Source organism: Neolamprologus brichardi, chromosome 6 (genome assembly GCF_056152115.1).
Source record: "Neolamprologus brichardi isolate AB-2024 chromosome 6, ASM5615211v1, whole genome shotgun sequence".
Classification (NCBI taxonomy): domain Eukaryota; kingdom Metazoa; phylum Chordata; class Actinopteri; order Cichliformes; family Cichlidae; genus Neolamprologus; species Neolamprologus brichardi.
In genome coordinates, this window is record NC_142109.1 from 21,535,441 (window position 1) to 21,557,875 (window position 22,435).

Consider the following 22,435-nt stretch of genomic DNA (forward strand, 5'->3'; position numbering starts at 1 on the left):
GATGCTCACCATAGTATAACCTCATTAATTGCTTGCTCTATTTTTTTTTTTACTAATTTAAATATAGGCTTTGTTCAACAGTTGTTATTTAGATTGGCGGTATTGAGAGCTTCATAGTACGGTGACCCTGAGAGGCCAAATGGACTGCAACTTAAGAAAACACCAGCAATAAGGAAAACGCTGCAAAAGCACACAAAACACAATGGAAATAGGAAGAGAAAAAAAAAGGAAAAAAAAAAGGAAATAGGAAAAAACAGATTTCCAAAAGCACAAAGGAAGTGTTTCTGGGGAGACAATAACCCGACGGACCAGTTGCAGGAACCCAAAACATGGTAGGTGTGTTTGATCATGATTCATATAATACCAATGACGGATTTTTAGGCTAATAGTTAGGCTAGCACACTTACCTCTCATCTTTTCTTTCCCCACAAAACCGATGGATCCTCCACTTCTTTTAAGTGTCTCCCAGCGCAATTCTTAGCATATTTTGGTTCCTGCAACTGATCCCCTAAAACATTTCTGTTTTCTTTTTTCCTATTTCCGTTGTGTTTTGCGTGCTTTTGCAGCGTTTTTCTTATTGCTGGTGTTTTCTTGCAGTCCATTTGGCCTCTCAGGGCCACCGTACTAACCTCCACGGCACAGTATAATCTCCATCGCCTTTCAAAAAAAAAAAAAAAAAAACTAAACTAAACTAAACTATGTAAATATGAAGCAGTAGTATAGCTCAGCATAAAAAAACAGAAGAAACCCACTAGCTAGCATAGCTCTGTTTAGTAGCTTAATAAGGAACTGTGCAAACCAGAGTAATAAATAACTTAGTTTGTTAATTAAATCTGTACAAAAAAATGATATGTTTTAAAAAATAAGTGTTTAAATTGGGATTATGTGGCTGGGGTTTTGTTTCTACCCAACTAACATAGACTCCATATATTAATCCCTGCTAATAAGTAATCAGATCATTCCATTCAAACTGTTGCTGTTTTTAAAGTTGCATTGCAGATTCAACCAAGTAGAAATATAATAAGCTCAAGAAGAGCTGTTATGTGGATTTGTAACCTTTGGACAGAGTTAAGCTAACTGGTCCCTGCCTCTTAAGCTAAGCTAAGCTAACAGGCTACAAGTTGAAGTAAGCATGTCAAACTATTACAAACTAGTTTAATAATCATAGTTATTTTCATGTCAGATGTATTTACTTAGGCTCTATAAGTATAGTGTTGAGGTATTTCTACTTTACCTAACTTTTGTCAAATGGTATTTTATGCTTGTACTTAAAAAATATACTTGTACATTTTGGGGCTATTGAATTAACATTGTATTGTATATTTATCTGACTTTTGGTAATTTCTTCTTCTTCTTAAGTTTTAACGTCAAAAACATTTTAACATCATGAAGATCTGAGAATCCCTCACATACTGCATGGTTAAGACTGAACCAGTGACAAAAACGTGACGTATTACATCAGCATATTAGAGTCTCTAATGACCTCTGCTGAAAAAAAAAGTTAAATCTACTTCAAGTGTTTGAATAATCTTTGAAGGAGCTTTTTAACTTTGATTTAGAAAAGGCAACGAAAATAAGACAGGAAAGCTGGGAGAAAGAGCAGGGGAAGGCATGGAGTAAATAGCCTCAGGCAGATTTAAAACCAGGTCTCTGCAATAGCCTTATGGCTATCGATCGTCTGCCCAATCTGTTCAGCTACACTGAAACCATCTGATTTTTAACCAAACTTTTTGTGTGGCAATATGTAATATTTCTAAAAAAAAATAGAAAGAAAAATTGATTTGATCACATGCAAGTCACAGACATGAGCAGAGGATATAATATTTAACTTTGTCGGTAACAATTTGTGCCTCTTGCACTACTGTCAAATTAATGAAGTGATCACCAACGTCAGTACTTCCTACAGTGCATCCTGTTAATAAACATCTTCTCCATCTGGTGCATTTGTTCATTCATTAGCATGGTGCAATAATTAAAACACTGTTCATCACAATAATCTAGTTAATAATAAAGGTAAGACAACAACCACCAAGAAGAAGTGGAACATTCAGATTTTTTTTCAGGCATTATTTATTTTGTCAACATTAAGACAGTGACATAATTATGGGTCAACATTTACTCTTTAACATTTCCATATTTATGTGTTTTTCTTTGGTAGACAAGATTTACTGTGATAACAACAAAAATATATGCAATATTTAAAGTGTCATTTGAATATGTGCTGCTCACACATGTGTTTCTAAAATCTTCTGCAATGGTGAAGACAGAAAGGACGATTTTACTAAAAAAAAACAAAAAAAAAAACTTTCAGTTCAGTGCCAACAGTTGTGCTCTTTTTATCTTAAGTTCCAACCAATGATTGCATGCATTGCTGCTGTTAATGTGTATTTATAGAATTTTAAAATTGGTGAAAGAGTTCGTCAGCACCGACAGTCTGGCGTATGTTGCTTTTAATGTTTAGCCTCAGCTCAATATCTACAGCAAACAAAGACAAAATTCAAGTCTGGACATGATGTTCCAAGAAAAATCGCCACTCAAAATTCAATTTAATGTGGATAAGAATCACAAAACTTTCCACTATTTCAAAATGTCTTTGATGTCACAATAATGGAATCCACATTTAGATAACAGATAATGAACCTGTCCTGTGTTGAAAAGGTGGATTTTTTTGATGCAGGTTTTTGTTATAAAAAGACAAGCCTGCTAATTGAATTCCAGTCTTGGTGAGAAAATAAAATAAATGAAAGATTGGAGAATTAAAGGCAAACATTTAACCACAGAATGGGAAAAACTTCAAGAAACAGCTTGGTTGCTGTGTGCGCAGTCACTCTCATTTATTTGATGTGTGGGAGCCAGGCAGCTCCTCCAGTCTGTGAAAGATTGGTTCACCCTCTGGATCAGCTGGTTCCTCATCATTTTGAGGGCAGCTGGGCTCTAGTCGCAGGCAGTCTCAATCACTCACCATCTATGGAGGCTCTGAGACGTCGAGACAGCATCACGATGTACTTCTCCAACTCCAGCGAAGCTTCAACATTGTCTTATACCCAGATCAACCGCTTTGGTGATCAATGCCAATACCTGCAGTACAACATCTCAGCTGAAGGCAGCAGTTTTACCTTTGATGTGCAGAGTCGTTTCAGCCTCAGCATGTATTTCCTCCACACGTCCTGCCCAGACTGTGTGGTAATGAGGTGGCTTGTGAAGTCAAGCAGGAGGATTTCTACAGACTTGTACCTGCTGAGCAGAAGGAGAGAGGTGGAGCAGAAAGAGCTGGAAGAGTTCAGAGCTCAGCTGAAGTGTTATCAATTGCCTGAGCCTGTTGTGATGGATCCTACCAAGGAGCTTTGTCCAGAGCAGCCTGAGAACCAACCAACAGCAGCAGCAGCTCCTCAGGCTGAGGAGACAGTGGCTCAAAAGGCATAAAGGACACTGGCACATTATACTCAGTTACTCAGGGAATTACTCTTACAGTGTTAGTAAGTGCTTCTTACAGACTGGATGTTTTTAACTTAATCAAAAGTTATACTTTAAACAACAGTTATATTTTTCATTGGAGGGAGATGTTGCGAGTAGATTAAATATTTGTTTTATTATTGACACCTTGGTATTTGCATTTATTGCCTATTAACTCTCAATTAAAGCTTTTGTAAGAATATATCTTGCTCCTTTTAGATTTCTAAAGGTAAAGTGATTTAGAGCATCTAGAGGGTATACTAGTGTGTTGTCAAGATTGCAAAATGCTAAAACAAGCTTGTCACTTCATGTTCTTTCATGAAAGGTTAAACTGATGCACAATTAAATTCCCTATTGCTGAATCCAGTAACCTCAGAGTTTTTGTACGTACAGTACAATATGACCTTATTTGGTCTGGAAAAAAATCTTTTAAAACATCACCACCTAGTGTGGAAACCTGTGCTAAACTGACCTATGACTAGGGACAGGAATTGATGCACTTTTACTGATACAGTACCAATGTTATTGTTTCTGCCACTGATTAGAATCAATACTGCATATTGATCTGGTTCTTTATTGATTGCCTTACCAATTCTGACCCCGTTTTGTTTCAGGAGAGAAGTACACCTACATAGGTTTTTAGCATCTATAGCATTGCTTTATCACCTAAAATTCCCAATCAGAATAATGGCCAGTGCTAACTGTAGCATTAATTTCTCCATCAGCATCTAAAATAGGGAAACTGAGAGAATGATTGCATGACATTTGTTTGCATTTAAGCAAACCAATAAAGAAACGGTTCCCAGTGTTAGTCTGCTTGCCTATCGGTCCTGCTTATCGGTGCACTTGTGCTACAATTAGCTGATTTCAGTTCATGTCCCAGAGCAGTCCATAGCATGGATATGGGCATTACTTTTATTTTTATTGCACAGATCAGAGTGTGATGATAAAGTGAAAACCAGAATACAAACATGTGCATTATCCTCCTAACACAACTTCAGCTCTTTGCAAGCATCTGCACAGATAGCATGCTAACGCTAAGCCAGCCAAGAATCCAGAGCGATAATAAAGCTCAGTGAATGCTGACCCCAGCCCAGCAGCCACACCCTGAACTTCAGTAGGTGACAAACGCAGCGATGAGCAGTCAGGCTGGAGCCTCTGTTTATACTTGTTCATGTTTCTAAAGCAGAATCACCGCGGCCATCACTTTAAAGTCTCTTTGTGCTGGTTTTCATCTTTGCTGTGTGTTCATACCTAAATACTGAGAGAAAGATTGTATGTGTGTCCTCATTAGGACAGGGACTTGGTTTTATTGGTTTGTGGGACTGTAAACTATAGGTTTATATTGTTTTGAGTAATGAAGCCAACACAGCACAACAAAGAAAGGAAATGCACAGAAATTCGGCCACGCAGAATGTAATCACTATGAAAGTCTTTAAGTCATTCCTTCAGTTTAACAAATTGGTGTGTGCCATCTGGCTTCATGGAAAGATAAAGATTAGTTTTAGTAGGATCTTTACCTTGAGGCCACTCTTGTTGTGATTTGGCACTATATAAACTGAATGAAATGTATGTCTCTGCAGAGCACAGTCTATTTATTCATAAGGCTAACCAAGCCTACTCTTGCTAGCTAATAGCTTAACAGTATTGTCTTAAATGCGATCCAACTCCAATCCAGTCCAATAGGATTATTACTACATATTTTCAAATCCATGACAGCAGAGTAAGCCTGGAGCACATGTGTTTGAGCAGTCTCTCATGCATATTTGTCCACGTATTAGTAATTGTGGGTGAATGAAATGCAAATGTGGGCGTGCACAATTGTTGGACTGATGGTGTTGGTGTGCACAAACGAGGAGAGCCGGGCTCTGAGGCATTGTGAGAGCCGAGAGCAGACAGAGTCCTGTTCTGCTGATTACACATCAGTGAATTGAAGCAAGACAAGTGTGTATTACACAGGAATCTATCATTTGGAGGGCATCTTCAAGACAGGTATGTGCAACAGGTATGTGTAGCTGTATATTCAGTTCGTTCTTGTTGAGTAGGAAACTGCTCTAAATACATACATGAAATATTTTCTAGGGTAAGTAATTACCACTGGGAAAAAACAAACAAGCGTAGTACAGAAGTTTGGAGCAGCTGAGCCTATTGGGATCAATTTCTCAAATATGACACTTATGCCTGGAAAATGTTAAAAGAACATAGTCAGCAACTATTAGACAGCAACAACACTAGGGATGAATTTGGCTGCATTTATTCAAATTCATTTCAATTTTTTTGTCTAAAGTCGTTAGAACTTAAACAGTTTTAGGACACTGCTGACCACGAAAAGGAGGTTTATTTGTTTGAGCTGACACAGATGTTTTTTTCCAATGATGATAATGATTATTCTGTTCTTTTGATAATGCAAGAGCCTTTGTGGATATAATGAACAAAACATAAGTCTGTTATGTAATTAAGTTTAATCCGCAACGTTACCTTTGGTTAAATTCTGCCAGATTCCTCTGAAAATAAAAAAAGAATCCAATAATCAGTTGTCAGAGTTTATGCTTAGAGTAGTTAGATTACATCAACGTGCCCCACAATGAATGAGCAGCTTGTTTTACTACCGTAGCGTTGCAGGCTGATCGTATTAGTTGTTCAAGCTTTCTGGTATTCAGCTGGAGTTTTAACAAAATCAGTGGACGTTGGCGGTGCATAAAACTATTTAAGCTGTGTTTTGCAACCAAGTTTAAACCATTATAACAAATTGCTTTCTCGCTGTGGCAAAATGTTCCTTTTCATGCTCAATTTCACAGTGAAGCTTAGTGTTGGGAACTCTCCGTTAGTAAGCGACTTATTATTCTGACTTTATGAATTTCATGAGTCTCTGTCAGTTATTCTATAACAAAGGTGGTAGAGTCATGTGTGCAGGTAACAGCTGAGCCTGTGTTTCTGTGTCTGATCAGTTAAAAAGCAGCATGCATAAACTGAGTTAATGACTGAGGTTATTGCTCATTTAGGCACAGTAATAACGCCGTGGGAATGCCAGTTACCCAAATCTCACTGCCCCCTCATTACAAAACACCCGGTCTAACGTCAGCCAGGGTACATTTCATAATGGGCACTGAATAGGGCATTCAGTGAACACGCTAATAAGCTGCTTATTAAACTGGTATATGAAACAAAACAAATAATGTTCTGGCTTGAAATCTTTTTACATTTCGGAAACAAGAAAGAAACCTTGAGTTAGTATGTGTGTCTTAGCTGGAAGCTGATAATAAGTTAAGTTATCTGTTAGCCCAGATACATCAAACGCAGCTGGAGATTGGCTTCCCAAACCAGTTTCTGTCTTATCTCTCATATCTCACTGTTTCCTCTCCCTGATCTCATCCTAATTTACCCGCACTAGGCTACATTGTTCTGCTGTTGCATCCACATGTTCAGCCAGTATGCCACAGCAATCCCCATTCTTCCCACCGTGTCATGCTGTCACTCTTTATAATCTGTACACGAAGGGGGTGTACCTCATTTGTCCGTCCGTCCCAGTTCATCAAAGACCATTGATCCCCAGTGCTGTGGTCTACATTCCCATAATGATCAGTCACAGTTGGAGTCCAGCCTAGTCAGAATGGCTTAGAAGTGTGTGTGTGTGTGTGTGTGTGTGTGTGTGTGTGTGTGTGTGTGTGTGTGTGTGTGTGTGTGTGTGTGTGTGTGTGTGTGTGTGAGAGAGAGAGAGAGAGAGAGAGAGGGAAAGAAAGAAAGAAAGAAAGAAAGAAAAAGAAAAAGCAATAATACTGATTCAGGGCAAGCTTGAAATACAGGAGTGTGTATTAAAGAAAAAGAGATATTGGATGAGTTGGACTCCACTTTAGTCAGTATATCCTGCAGACAATCCTATTGTCTGCATGTGTGTGTGTGTGTGTGTGTGTTACTGAGCCATTTCCCAGCCTGTAAGCTGATTAAAGAAAAGGTGTGCTCAGCAGAAAACTTTAGTTAGGCTCTGCACATGGAGCAGAGTAGTTGCCACCTTACAGCCAAAGTCAGGCACAGCTTTATAAACACCCTGCGTGTCATATAATAACATAAGCGCACTAAAGCTGCCGTTAAAGAGAGAGCAAAGGAATGCAGTACACTTTAACTGGATTTGCAGTGCTCTAATCCAACACAGTTATTTAAGCATATACAGAAGACAGTAACAAATTAAAAGAGATACTGGTCCGCCATGCGCCCCAGAACAGCTTTAGTGATCTTTGCTCAGATGTCTGGATTCATACAATAAAAACTTCCAGTGGACATAAATGATATAAAGATGGTCTTCATTTATTATTCGTTGTGCAAAACTATAAATCTGAGAGCAGATGTAGAGGCTCAAATTGTGATCATAAATATTTTGTTCTTGTAAATCAGGATTTGTATGTGTAAAAAAGATTTGTGTGTGTGTAAAAAAGATTTGTGTGTGGACTTAGCCAAAAAATCTGTGACAAAGTCTGCACTCAAGTTTCAAGTTACAAGTACGAATTTTGACCCGTTTTTTCTTCCTTTGATCTGATTGGCCAATGTCATGTCAATCACAAATTTAACTATCCAATCAGAGAACAGATGGGTTAAGCTGTCGGAGGGGTGCTTTTTTGAACTGCAGGTCCTTGAAGTAGTGATGTGCGATACCACTGATTTCCTTTCCGATCCAATACCAAGTAATATTCAGGGTGGTATCGACGATACTGATCCGATACCGATACTTTGTACAAAAACTTATTTTATTTATTGTATCTCAAATTATAGCATCATAATGATTACAGGACATCAGAGTACTTGTTTCCAACAATGACGGCAGCTGCTTAGTTTTAATATTACTCTTATTTCTCTTTCTGGGTCGCAAAAAAACTTTTAACATATTTTCAGGTGAGAATGTAGCTGTGTAAACTTCAAATATCTGAGCCGACCGACACATCGTCTTCAAATCCACGTGGTCTTTCGCTACTCGGGTTAAACATGATATATAAGTCACTTAGATAACTTAAAAATGTTATTGTTTGGCTTTTTCAGTGTTTTATTTGTTCGTGAGTAAATCAGTTTGGCTGAGATTAAAGTTATTAGATTAGATTAAATTAAATTTAACTTTATTAATCCCTCGGGAGGGTTCCTCCGGGGTTTTCACACAGCTGAATAAACGTCAAACAGAAAACTGATTAAACAGAAGTGTGAGACGGTCGAGAGTTTACGCCAGCGCCCAGTTATATTTTAGATAGCAAGGAGCAGACGGCAGAGTTTCACTCCACCGAGGGAGCTCGTGACGTATACCCGGCTTTCTCGACCACAAAGGCCGGGTCCTCAGGTGGAAGCAGCCTCTGAATTTGGACACCCCCGCTGTTTCCGGACATTTAACGTATTTCATCCGATAAATAAACACTATAAAATGTATTTATCCCCCCAACAGCCTTTTTGAATGTTTCCCTAGTGTGGCCACAACACCTCACGTTTTTGCCACATGTATCGCAAACCACGTCTCAGTTTTTGTGGAGGTAAAATAGGTTCGCACATGACTCCAATTACGCTCAGCCATTGTTGTGAGTGCGCACGCCAAGGGGCTGCGAGACAGCCTATTTCGCAAATGACTATGAAAGGCGGAAGAGGAAATAGTTCCTTTGAATGTAGACAATCCGAATGTTATAGTTTCTTTCCACTGTGTTCCTGTTAATGATAAACTACAAATTTACCCTAATTTACTAAAATATCGATATTTTAATGTGAGAATCGATTCTAGAACATAAATGATTGGTATCAGAGGAATCGATATTTCAGGATCGATCCGCACATCACTACCTTGAAGGGAATAAATGCCCTTTTACATGCCAGCCCAGCGTTTTCCTTCATCACCACGAAGGAAAACAGTCTGTGGTGGTCTGAGTTTTGTGATTTTTGTATCACAGGTTTACCTGCTTAATACAGGGACCTCCTGAACCTTTTCAACAGCGCTGCGGCGCAGTGTTGTGGAAATGACAGTCTTCACTAGTGGGGATACTTACAAAGCTTTCCTTTGTTATGAATTAGCATACATGTTTTTATTGAACATTTGAAGAACCAGAAAAAAAAACAGAAACTCTTGTAGAGGACATAAAGTCAGAGATAGAAACAACAAGGAGCAGGTGCATCTAGTACAGGTAGAGCTGCTGCAGAGTTCAGCAGCCAGCTCAACAAATTCTGGATCCTTGGCTTTTAGTTAGCAGTTAGCATTAGCAGCACATGCTGCGTCTGATGTGAAAGGACCGTTATGCTGCGCACTGTGACTCACAGCAATGGTCCCGGGTCAGCCCTGACGTTGTGTTAAACTAATCCTAAAGTAATAATGGTATTTCTAACCACTGATATACCACAACTTTATCTTTTCAACATCTGCTGAAAGTTAGGGGACCTAGCTTCAATCGGATATTTATATAGAGATCCTCCAGCTTCAAACTGTATGTATTACCTTTCAAGGACCCGCAGTTCAAAAAAGCGCCCCTCCGACAGCCAAACCCATCTGTTCTCTGATTGGATAGTTAAATTTGTGATTGACATGACATTGACCAATCAGATGAAAGGAAGAAAAATAGGTTCAAAATTCGTACTTGTAACTTGAAACTTGAGTGCAGACTTTCTCACGTAGTTTTTTGGCTAAGTCCACACACAAATCTTTTTTACGCACACACAAATTCTTTTTACACACACAAATCTTTTTTACACACACACAAATTCGTTTTACACATACAAATCCTGATTTACAAGTACAAAACTGATTTACAAGTACAAAATATTTATGACCACAATTTGAGTCCATACAGATGAGTGCAATGAGTTCTGAGGACTGCAGCGTCCGTTCATCCTCATTTTCATACTCATATGGCCTGTTTTTAGATGTCATCACTTCAAGTATATTCCATTTTTCCTTTCATTTGTTTCCCACTTGCATAATAATGAACATATATTTATTTTTTTAAAAACCCTTTATACCATTATTTTTTAAAATCTCTGATAGCTGAAAGGGAAACAGAAGCTGACATTATCTTTTAAAAACAACAAATCCTGCTATGCAAATGCCAAGTGTCCTAACATGTTTTTTTCCCTCTTAACAATTATTTAAAAATGTTCTTTCTTGTCTGTTCGCTGTAGTATTTCAACAGAGATTGAAAGAGTTATGAAAATACAAATGAAAACATGTCAGTATAGCCCTCAGCGTTTCGCACAGTGAAAATAGACAATGATTCATTGCAGCAGTAAAATGAACGAGTTGTTTGAAATGCTCTAAAATATTAGTGTATAAAATAAACAATGCTAAACAATGTTAATCACTCTGCCATTCCCCTCTCCTCCGTCTGTGCTCTTTTGCTTTCATTCAGACTGACTGGCTGGAGGCCAAACAACCTGACTGCTCCAAACACTTCTACATCAGCAGACCTGTCACCATGGCAACAAGACCCACAGCCTGGCAGGAGCAGTGCCCTGTCAACTTACTTGACGAGTCGGTCAATGAGTCTTGGGCGAGGGGTGACAACTTCCCTCTGAAAGGCTTAAAGGCACCCAAGGCAGAACCCGAGGAGGATATAGACATCCTGGAGCCTGATGCTCAGGTCAATACTCAGCGGGAGAAAGAGACTATCTCAAAAATCAAAACAGCTGATGCGACTAAAATGGAAAATGAAGGAGCTGCGAGAATAAGGGAGACAGAGGAAGCAGTGATGGGATCAGAGCAAGTTCCTAAAAACCTATCGGGAGGACTAAAGACTCAAGAGGAACCTGAAGTTGAGTTATGCAAGGAAGTTTTCCCACCTACACCTTCCTTGGGTGCCTTATCAGCAGGAGTACACCGTGACAAAGAGGGCTTTTCCAGCCTTGAGGGTGAGGTGGCAGAGTGTATCAGTGATGTTGATGTAATTTCAGACCCAACAGAAGACATTACTTCTTTGGATAGCCACAATAGTCAAGAATGGCTAAAGGCATCTCAGATGACTAAACTAGCTGATCAGAAGACATATAAACCATCTGTAACAGATGTAATAAGTACCGGTATAGTGGAAAATAATGTGTTACGACCTGCTCACCCTTCTCCCTCTGGCATTAACATTACAGATGACGCGCATACTGTGAGTTCCCCTCCTTTTGCAGATGAAAGTGAGGAAGAAGAGGAAGTGGGCATTGCTATTATGGAACTGAACACATTAAATATCAACAGCAAGTCTTTCCAACCTTTATATTTAGCTTCCACTAATCAAGAGCCAGACTCAGCTTTGCATGCAAAACCCTCAGATAAACACCAGGAGGGGCTGTTGTTAAAGAACCGACGTGAACCTGCCCTCAGAGGTGTAAACCAGGAAGCAGGACAACAGGTGCCTGGCCAGGGATCTCCACCTTTGTCGACTGTTGCCATGGAGCCGTCCAATCCAGGTGGGGCTGCTTCTGCTACAGGCTTTGCTTGCATTGTTGCTGTGAGAGAAAGGCACAGCAGGGCGGGGGAAAGAACAGAGGGAGAAAATGAGCAAACAGGTGGGGAGGAAGGGCAGAAAGAGAGCGGACTTAAAAGGAACAAGCCAGCTGGGCAGCAACACAGCGGGGAACTGTTAAGATATTCACAAACAGTCCAAATACAAGAGCCGGAGATAGAAAAATATAGCTGTGGTGTGTCTCTGAAGCACAGCAACCACACCAGGATGGAGAATGACTCATGTGACGATAGCCAGAGTGACAGTGGAGTATCAGCTGATTTCTCCCCGTCCAACACTTTGGAGAGCTCTCCATCAACTGTATCCAGAGAGACTCCAATTGAGAGGGAGATCCGAAGGTCTATAGAGCGGGAACATAGCCTGAGAAGATCCAGAGGGCTTCCAAATCTACACATCACTCCAGAGTATGTAGAGGTTCCCTTAAGAAAAACTGTTCTTTCCAATTCAGTAGCTGTGAAGACTGAGTGGTGTCAAGACAAAGATAGAGAGTTTGCTGGCAAAAAGATGCTGCATGAAATTCAAACGGAGACCCAGAGGGAGCAGGATCTGGTCAAGCTTGGGAAAATTCCAGGTTTTTATGATAAAGGCACAGTCCGACAAATAAGGGAGAAGAAACAGATCTATGAGACCTTTCAGACACCCAGTGACTCAACTTTTACAGCCTCAACCAGTCGCAGGGCTCCATCGGTTTCTTCTGTCAGCAATGGTTCAACTCCCAAGAAGCAGGAAGACATCTCATCACAGGTGTCCACCACAGAAGACACACGTGTCGAGAAGAGACACAGTTTGGATCTTCTTAGCCCGACACAGACCCCAAACTCTCCCATAGGACGGAGTGTAACCAAAAACGGTCTTCAAGGACCAGGTATCTCACAGGGGACAAGTCGACAAGTCATAATCTTAGAGAACAACCTGAAGAACACAACACAGAAGAAAAACCAAGACAAATCAGAGGGTATTACTGTTGTCGACTCTAGAAGTCCTTACATCTTATTGTCACAGAAAGGAGGGAATGAAAAAGTAACAGAAAAAAGACAAGAAAAGGAGGAGGTGGAGGATTTAGTACCCAAGGAGAACCCCTTTTTCAAGCTGCGCTCTTCAAATAATTTAGTGAAAGTGAAGGAGGATATCCAGGAGGCCCAGAAGAGGGAGAAGGAGCTTCGCAAGCAGAGGATTAGTCTGTATGGGGGCAGTGGTGGTGTTGGTGGTACACAAGGACAAGGAGGGGGAGAAAGAGAGGGAGGAAGGCCGGTCAGCATGGAGTTAAAGAGTCCTGTGCTGTCATTAAACGGACTGTCCATTGCTGACACACCTGGGTCATCATCCAAAGGAGAAACTGGACCCTCAGCAGGTTAGTGTAGGCCTGTGTTGGTCTCTGGGTGAGCATGTGTGTAAGGGTGTAATTGATTCTGTTTGTGCCCGCCAGCTCACATAGGCTGGTGTGTGTGTATGACTGGTTGAGCGTGGGTGTGTGTGTCATTTTTATATCCGCGGCTAGATGATGAAAACCCCCTGAAACAGCTCAGTGAGCACATTATTTCATTTTCCTTATGGTCAGTGCAAAACCTCAAAACAGCTTTCGAATCTACTGTTAGCTATTATGAGCAATAACTTTGCACTGGAGCCCATAAGCTGGCCAGCCAGAAAATAAAATTCTGTAACTCAACAAAAAATGTAGCACCTAACCTGTCATATTAATTGTGAAAAGCTGAGGCAGGGAAAAACCTGGCTCATATTTCAACGCTATTGTGTCAGGGAAGAAAGGGGCTGGCTGAAAGAGTCCAATCTGGGAATTAAGTCCAAAATCAGCATTCAAAAAGTGGATATAATCTGATACAGAGTTTGTGCATGTGTGTGCGTGTGTGTAGACTATTGCTGCCTATAGTGTATCTCTGGGAAATTTTCTTTGCCTGTATTATACAGTAGTGATTTCCAGATGGGGTACTTACTATTGTGTCAGCAATCCAGGGATCTTTATATGCTTGGTTTAAATAGTCAGCTAAGAAAATGGGCTAAATAGTTTAAATAATAAGTTAGTGACCTTAAATAAAGGGAGAAAAACAACTGCTAAATAGCCAAGTTAGCTACAGATAAATAGCTGAAATCAATACAGTTACAATAAAGATGAAACATATATTTATATGTTTATAGATATTTATATTTTTATATTATTTTTAAAGATATGGGTTTCGGTAGAGAGTTTAGTTTTGAGCTATATATATGTGTGTAACGTACATCTATACTATTAGATTGGTGGATATTCATATTAAACATAGTTTGAGTTAGTAACGTTAGCTTATAGCTTTAGCTAAGATGAAAGCTAAGGTTAGCTTAAAGCTTTTCCACCTGAGCCAAAATTTCAGGCTCCTCTGAACGCTTGATTTCAAACTTCTGTTTTTCCTTCTCCAGCTCTGCATGATGTTAAAAACAGGATACTGTTATATGGTCATTTCAAAACCAGCCCTAGCAGTGAGCATCGCCCTGCTAACAGAAGGCTCAAACCTTCTGTTGGGGCAAAGATTAAGATAGAGAATAAGGATTATTTTGAACTGTGAATGACGCAAAGCTACTCCAGAGTCCAAGTCCAAGAATAAAAATATTAATAACACAAGTAGAGATTTATAAAAACAGTGCTAAATAATTCAAATTACAAACATTTGATACATGATCTTGAAGGGCATTTTGAAAGAGTGCTTGGTTGTGATACATCAGAACAAAAAGACTGGGAGGCGTTGCTCTACAGTATGTTTCAGTGTGTTTTTTTGTCTGTGTTGCCATGAAGGCTGATTTGTGATTACGTCAGAATGAATGAGTTAAAACATTGTTGGTTTAACAATGAGTGATATAAACTGACCAGGGTGTGCCCACAAAGCACGCCAGACAGTAACTGAAGGTCGTGCAAAGTGCAGCTGCATATTGCTTTACACATCAGGCTTTATTGCCCTTCTGTTTCTTAATTACAGCTGCCTGCTTTTAGTTTCTGTTTCTCCACGTTCATGTACAGATTTCTTTCCGTCTGTTCCCTCTGCAATCCTCTGTCTCTTCTCATTTCTCTCTGCTGCCTCACGATGTTCAATCTTAATTTGATTCAGTGTTCACACTGCGGTGCTCAAACAACATCACAGGGGCACTTCTCCCTCCCTGCTGTTCTTTCTTCATCTGCTTTTCTCTTCTCTTCCAGCACGCCTGTCAGTCAGCAAGTCATTTGTGTGGCCCCCGGTCCAGGCTGAAGACGAGAAGATTAACCGGCCAGAGGTGTGTCAGTGTTACAGCTCATCCGTCACACTATTGATTTTTAGAGTTTGTATAAATTTTACCATGTGGTACTTAATAAAACTTCGCAGTGAGTTTTATTAAGTACTTTCGACTCTAAATTTTAACGTGCCAACCTCACCCGTCTAGTACACTTGGCATAGGACATGAAAATGTAGGCAAATCGCCAACCTGAGTCTCCCTGGAATGCAGACAAGAAGATATCAGGTTCCAAAATAATGATGCTTTGTTAGCTCTACATTTGACTTGCAATGTCGCATTAAGATGAGCTTTCAGGCAGGTGAATTAAAGGAATATCCAACATAGAGTGTTTTTGTACGATGCTGGTCAACCAAGTGCCACGAGACCAGTGTCAGTGGGTTTTGGAATTCATTGCACAATAATTAAAGTCATAAAATGTCCTAAAGGTCTCAGCTACACCACGTCCAATCAGGAAATAAATTAAGATATCTTAAAACAACTTTTTATTGATTAGCTGTGATCATTTCCATCAGAGAGGCTAAGTGGAGTCAAATAAATCCAGCGAAATTCCTCCCACAGCTTAACAGCTTCCCCTTTTCCCCATTTTCCTTTAATTTGTCACGCATCTGTCTGTTTAAAACTGCTCTGGACTGTAATGTGTCAAATGGAGAAAGTCTTGTGGGAGGATGTCAGCATCTCTTTTGCACCAAATATGGGACGCAAATATCTGATAACATGCTGAACACACAGTGAGGCTCTTATCTTTATAGATAAGGGATGAAGGCAAACAGCCCTGAGACTGAAAGAGAGCAAGAGAGAGAGGGAAGGAACGTGTCTGTAGAGTGTGTGTATGTGCGCACACTTGAGCAGGCAAAGAGGAAAGTCAATTGACAATCTCACTGATTTGTGTTACCTTCCTTGTGGGTCTTGCATCTCTTTGATACTCTGGTATCTCTGATTAAAGCGGAGTGCTGCTTCGTGGCTTGAGCTGTTTAATTCAGTTTGGCATTGATGTGCTGGGGTTTAGCTGCATGGTTCAGTCTGACATTAGCAGCGTTTTGCCCTCTTTCCTCTCACTTCCTCATAGCCCCTCCCTCTCTTTCTCTCTCTGCTGGGTGATTATCTGTGCACAGACCTAGTTCCTGATTAAAGTTCAGGGATACATGAAGGATTGCAGGGCAAATTGGCCTCACTTGTTGACTTAGTCATACAGAACATGGCCTTGGATCACAGTCGCATTAACCTCCCTTTGACTTACAGAGCTAATGATGCTCATCCAAAGATATGTCCTCAAGAGGAAGCAAATTCATCCCTTTCTTTTCTTTTCGCTCCCCCCATGTTGGCTTTTTGGTTTGGTCTCCCACTCCAACATACTTTTGAATTCTCTTTCTTTTTCTGCTCCTTCTCTCCCAACTTACTGCCTGCCTCTTCTTTTACCATGCAATCACCACTTACTCCTGTTCACTTTTTGTTCTCCTTTTCATTCAGCTCCCCCAGAGTCCTCGTACCCCTAGACAGAAGTCTCCTCTAGTGCTGCGCTGGGAATCAGGTCTGATCAATGGACACAACAAGGACTGAGACTGAGAAAGGTCTCTTTACAGAGACCTGCAGACGGGAATAAGGAACAACGATGAAGAGGAAGAAGGAGGGAACGTGGAGTGAGAAAGAGGTCAGGGATTGAGGCTAGAAAAGGGGTCGGGAGTATTGGGAGCAAGGAACATGATTTGTGGTGGACTAAAAAAAACCCGGAAGAGTCCTTCAGCAAAGAAGAGATGTGAATGGAGAGCGTGGGGCACCTATAAGTAGATAAGCTCTTGGCCTGCTTCAGGTGCTGAAAACCCTTAAGACTAATGAATGTAAAAAGACAATAAAAATAAAAATAATATGTGGGAGAAAAGAAGAATTTAGGAGATTTTCAAACAATCAGGAACTCCTTCATCTGTGGATTTCTTATGTTTTGAAAAAACAATGTGTCATCAAGAGTCTTATGTGCTTAACAATATCTACATAGAGGAAATAATTTAGTTTATCACACATGTAAACACCTTATGCAATCTGATACAACAGCCATCTAATAAACCCTATCTTTGCCTAGCTCAGTCTCCTGACTTTTTATTGTCTCTGTCAGAATGTTGTTGGGGTTTTTTTATTGAACTCTTTGGCCATTTTGAAGATTGCAGTTAGAGACCAGTGATATTTGATTGCATTATAAAATAATTACTTCAACAATATATTTGCAATGACCAATCTTGAGCTAATCTACATGGCCACTCTACTGGGAACTCTGGATTTACTGGAATTTTTTTGCTGAGAACAGAATTTTCCAGTTCTACCATGGTCATCCAATACCCTTCAGAACACTGGAGCTTAATCATTCTCTCGACCCTTGACGAGATCAAAGTACTGATAAAATATTATGTAACCGAAGAGTGCAAACTGCTATTCTGAATTTAGATTTCAGGTCAAGTTGTACCTCCTTGGTTTTAATGTGCTCAAGTTTTCTGTTTTTATGGGATTGATTTTAATTTCCTTTTTATCTTTTTTAATTGAATCCTTGATTGAAAATATGCAAGCAATATAAATTAGCACCTCTCAGTGATAATTTGCAACAGGTTTATAGTATTTGATTACATACCCAGGGGGTTCCTAGTAAATTGCTAACTAAAACATTTAGTGTGCATAGACCAGTGATCTGAGTCAGAGGTGGACTGAAACAATAAGTCTACCTGGACCCCAGGCCCCACTGTGCTTGCAAACCAACAGACTGCTAATTTCAACACTATGTTGTGTTTTGAATGGGGCTGTTGTAATATCAGAATGTCATTTTGTGATTATTGTGTCCAGGTTTGACTTTAATGATATTATTCTCATTGTCCTTTATCATCTCATGGCACTGAAGATACAAGTGAAGGGACATGTAGCCTGGGTCTGAATCCCAGCTGTCAAATCTCACAGTTATTGTCAATACAGGTACACAGCGACAACCTTGGTGCTATTTGTTCACTCTTTACATAGGATAAAAGTCATTCAGTTTACAAAAGCAAATATTTGGCACTAACAAACCTCAACACTGAGTTATTAAGGTATGCTGAGCCCTTAATGAGCCTTTAAACACTCAGGAATACATCAAACAGAGCACGTACTACACAGATGTAAGTCCAGACATCAGAAATTTTAAGGCCAAAATTATCCTTAGGCCACAGGTAAAATTATCTACGACATTCCTCCAGCAATCTATTTTATTGCACCAAATATCTCACTCTTGCATATTATTTTTCTTGTTACTATTCATGAATAAGTAGTGGAAGCTGAATTCAAGGGCAAAAAAAGCATGTTTATAAAAAGTAGAAAGTTGTGAGTCTGTGAGCTGAATTATGACATGAAACTCATTCACTGATGAGAGAACAGTGGAAATAAAATAAAAAAAATACTCAAATACATGCTCAAATACAGGTTTTCATTGTTCTACATGTGCATGTAAATTAGTCTGTATTTCATACAAAATTTGTTCAAATTAAAGGGATTAACTGGTAAAGTGTCACGGTTAGCTGCTGTTTTAAGCATTTACCTGTATTATAGGAATGCTTGGACTTTTCCATTCATTTAAAAGGCCATTTTCTTTCCCACATTACCCTCATTATCCTTAAATCTGTGAAATACAATTTTAAAAATCTGTGAACGTTACCCTCTGTACTGCTCATCTATTCTACTGCGTTCATCTTCTTAACCCGACATGCCTCATGCCTAAATGCCACAGAACTTCTGGGTTTGGAAGATCTTTTCTTGAATTACGCAGCACGACTGCCCTGGTGGACCTTCCTGTGGGTGTATATGAGTGTAGATGAGCTGAGATCATGCTTTAGTGACCTTCCAGTCTCCTTTAAATAATTTATCACCTCATTCTGACTGGACGCAGCCCAGTGACATTGCGGGCACATTATTATGGTGGAGCCACAGGAACTAAAGTGCTCAAAATTATTAATAAGTTCAATTTCTCACTGTGCTGCACAACGCTGGAAGAAACTACCTGATGTTCTTAGGAATGTCTCAATCATCTGTACATTATTAAATCATAACATTAAAAAAGTTCTCAAGTGCTTTTCAGTAATATTTTTCAATCCGGATGGTGCTATATAGCCATTAATATTACTTATTATTTTAATCTATGTGTTGTTTGCATTCTTTAAAGTGCTTTTCTTGTTTTTAAATTTAGTGATCAAACTTTCTTTATTATAAATCTTTCTTTCACTCTTCTATATGTTATTTTTTTAAGTATAATTATTTCACCTTTATACTTTATTCTAGTTTTTTTTTCATTATAAATCTTATTTATTTTTTAATTTTGGCCTCTTTACCATTTCTTGTCCTTACAGGATTTAGGCTTTATAAACATATATTTGAATTAACGCATCATGTGTGTTAATTAATTCTTTTTTTGCAGTATGCTCATTCTGCCTTGGCGTACGGAAGGCACTCCACAAATAAAACCTTGCATTGCTTTGGCAACTTTCCTTGTTTTGCCATGTTGCCAAGCTGTTCTGGCGTATCACCAAAGGCTATGGTATTGTACTGATGAGAAAACCTCCTACAAGATCAAAGATCAACACTATAATTAGATTTGTAAAACACAGTTTGCTTTGCTACCTCAGAATAAAAAGTAAACCATCAAAGATGTTTCTCTCTATGGTTCATGAAAGCGTCAAAGCCGGCCAGGCAAGTTTCATTTTACATTTTATCAGTCATTCTGATATGTAATCTGACTTTTTCAAAGTTGTGCTGCATACCCGTGTATCACAAGCTCATTATCAAGTCATTTCCATGATATTTCGTTATCTCTGGCTTCCAAAGTCCTCTTGGCACAATGTCATTGCGGCAGCATTGTGTGAGACAGTCCATGTTTAGAGGATTAGTCACTGCTCTTGTAATAACTCTTTGTCAAGAGGACAAAAGTACAAGAAGACATGAAGGGCATTACGAGCTATTTACCTTGTAAGAATTTGCTGCTTTATGCCCTTTAAACAAAAGTTTTTACATTTTGCCATTCATAGTTTTAAACTATGTCAAGTTTTCACACAAAATGCGATTACTTTATAGAACTGTTGGAAATAAACCCAGCCAATACTACATGGAGTGAACTTAGTCTAGACTAGCAACAACAATATTCCAGCTGTTTTAAAGCAAATCTATGTATTTAGTTCTTTATTAGCTCATCCAGCCAAATGACCCATACGCTCATGCCACAGCAAGGCATTTAATAGAAGCCGTGGATTTAACCAAACATGCACACAAGGATCACCAAATGGGTTTTCAACCAAACTACACTTAAGATCAAAGTAAAATTTGTAATTGTACTGACAATAACAATAATAGATTCCACCTTTGCCTCGTCTTTTCTTAACAGCCCCTGTGGCTGTAGTCATGCAAAACATGAACTTACCTGGGTGGGATTATCCAGTGGGCATGGGTCCATGCACAGTTTGGGCCCACTCAATAAGCAAATTCTCTTAAACTTGAGATCTTGAAATCATATATTATTAAAAAAAACATAGATATATTTCTTTATCATAAGAATATCATGGGTACAGTTGTTTGTATTTCATCTGCCTCTTTCTCCCCTGCACTCCCGAGCTGAATAGTTTCTCCCAAACTCAGTTAGCCGTGGCTGGTAGAGTATAACCAAAATGAATGAAACGAGCAAAAATCAGATTTCCAAACTAGAAAAAATTAAAGCTTTTGTGGAAATTGCCATTTTTTTAAAATCAGGATGCAAATTTCCATTTTACTTTAAAGGTGCTGAACACTTCAGCAGCAGCTCACAGTCACTGTGGACATCACCAGAGACTTTGGTTGGAGCAAGAGCTGCTAAGTAATGACTCTGGTTGGAGTGAAATGAAGAGGCCAGCCTGCCCTCATCAGTGGAAGTCCTTCTGCCCTTCACAACTGAAGGAATAAATATCCGGGGAGTATTTCTGCTTTGTTTATTCCCTTTCTAAGTGGATCCATCCCAAAATGCTGCTTTTTAAGAGAAAAGCTCTCTGAGGTCTACTTGCACATGAATAATTGTTTCAACACTTGAGGCGTGAACATGAGCAGATTGAGGGAGAGAAGAGCTACTTTTCCTGTTAGGCAATGTGTAAACCACTACACTTTAGAAAAGCTCAGGCTACTTCATTATCCAATCATTGACCACTTTAAAGCATACTTAATAAACACTTTAAAGAGTTCAACAAAGGCGTAACTGTTACTTTTTTGAGAAAAATACATTTATGACTATTCTGTGTAGGCGTGGGCCCACCACACATTTTTGGCCAGGTTTGTGTAACTCGATGACCCGGGTGTGGACCTCACATGTGTACCAATTAGTCAGTTTAATACAATTCCCAATTCAAACACAATAGCGGGCGTTTGATGACAGATACTGGAGTCACCAGGCGCAGTCTCTATGTGTCATACGTGTGTGTACCATGAATAGATAACGCAGAGGTTTCAGAAATTATTCTTTTGATTTCATTACATGCGGGCCTTTGGGTGGGTGTGTTCCATTGTTTTGATGTTTGGGAGAGGAGGGGATAAATGACATAGCTGAGTCACAGAGAATAAACATTTATTTTACACCTTGATATTACATAAACCCACTTGATTCTGTTCCGTCTGTTTACCGAGAGGAGGAGTGGACCTATTTAATGTGTGTTCACTGCAAACACACCTCAGTCTTGAAATAAGATAGTCTTCTAATGAATGAGCAAGTAGGCTCATTACTCACGGGTTACTGATTAATATCAATTAATAAAGTTCACTGTGCTGTCAGTTAAAAATACTTTTAAAGGTCGTGGAACATAGTTGGGCTTTGCGACTCACATTTGCCTTTGGACTTGTAGCATACTGTAAAACATTAAATAAGTTGTGTTTTTGAGTGTTCCCATGAGTCACTGAAAGATACGGGTGAACTGGCAATCAACTGGCCTTGAGCTAATATGAATTAGTTAGAAAATGTCAGAAGCAACAGCATATTGTTTTGGAATAATCTGTTGAAGGTAATCATGCACCGCTTACCCTTACTTTACACCTCAAATACATATCAAGTGCATTGCATCACATTAAATGAAAATATGAGCCTAAAGCTCCCTCATATTTGGTCCAGCATCTCCGAAAGGACAAATATCATCAGTATCAAGATTCAGGATGTCATTTCATATCAGCCTGACTCATAATTCACAGTGTTACATATGGTAACAAGGTGAGGCATGTGGGCAATTTAAGGTGCCACTTAAGTTCACGACCATGTTGAA

The 22,435-nt window shown here is 39.4% G+C and overlaps 2 protein-coding genes across 2 annotated transcripts; both read left to right on the top strand.

Annotated features, from left to right (window-relative positions):
• Nucleotides 1-254: 254 nt before the first annotated feature.
• misp3 (MISP family member 3) lies at nt 255-17,221 on the top strand. The gene is made up of 4 exons (XM_006787427.2): nt 255-332; nt 10,812-13,263; nt 15,094-15,167; nt 16,635-17,221. The coding sequence occupies exons 1-4, from the start codon at nt 330-332 to the stop codon at nt 16,722-16,724; spliced, it is 2,619 nt and encodes an 872-aa protein (XP_006787490.2). The 5' UTR covers nt 255-329; the 3' UTR covers nt 16,725-17,221.
• LOC118453966 (uncharacterized) lies at nt 2,701-4,594 on the top strand. The gene has a single exon (XM_035906358.2). The coding sequence runs from the start codon at nt 2,782-2,784 to the stop codon at nt 3,421-3,423; it is 642 nt and encodes a 213-aa protein (XP_035762251.2). The 5' UTR covers nt 2,701-2,781; the 3' UTR covers nt 3,424-4,594.
• Nucleotides 17,222-22,435: the final 5,214 nt, after the last annotated feature.

Excerpts from the sequence above, each read along its gene's own strand:
- misp3 (XM_006787427.2), top strand. Across the intron at positions 13,264-15,093 it reads AGAAACTGGACCCTCAGCAG|CACGCCTGTCAGTCAGCAAG; the intron begins GTTAGTGTAGGC and ends CTTCTCTTCCAG. Across the intron at positions 15,168-16,634 it reads AGAAGATTAACCGGCCAGAG|CTCCCCCAGAGTCCTCGTAC; the intron begins GTGTGTCAGTGT and ends CTTTTCATTCAG.
- LOC118453966 (XM_035906358.2), top strand. The coding sequence starts at position 2,782 with ATGGGAAAAACTTCAAGAAACAGCTTGGTTGCTGTGTGCGCAGTCACT.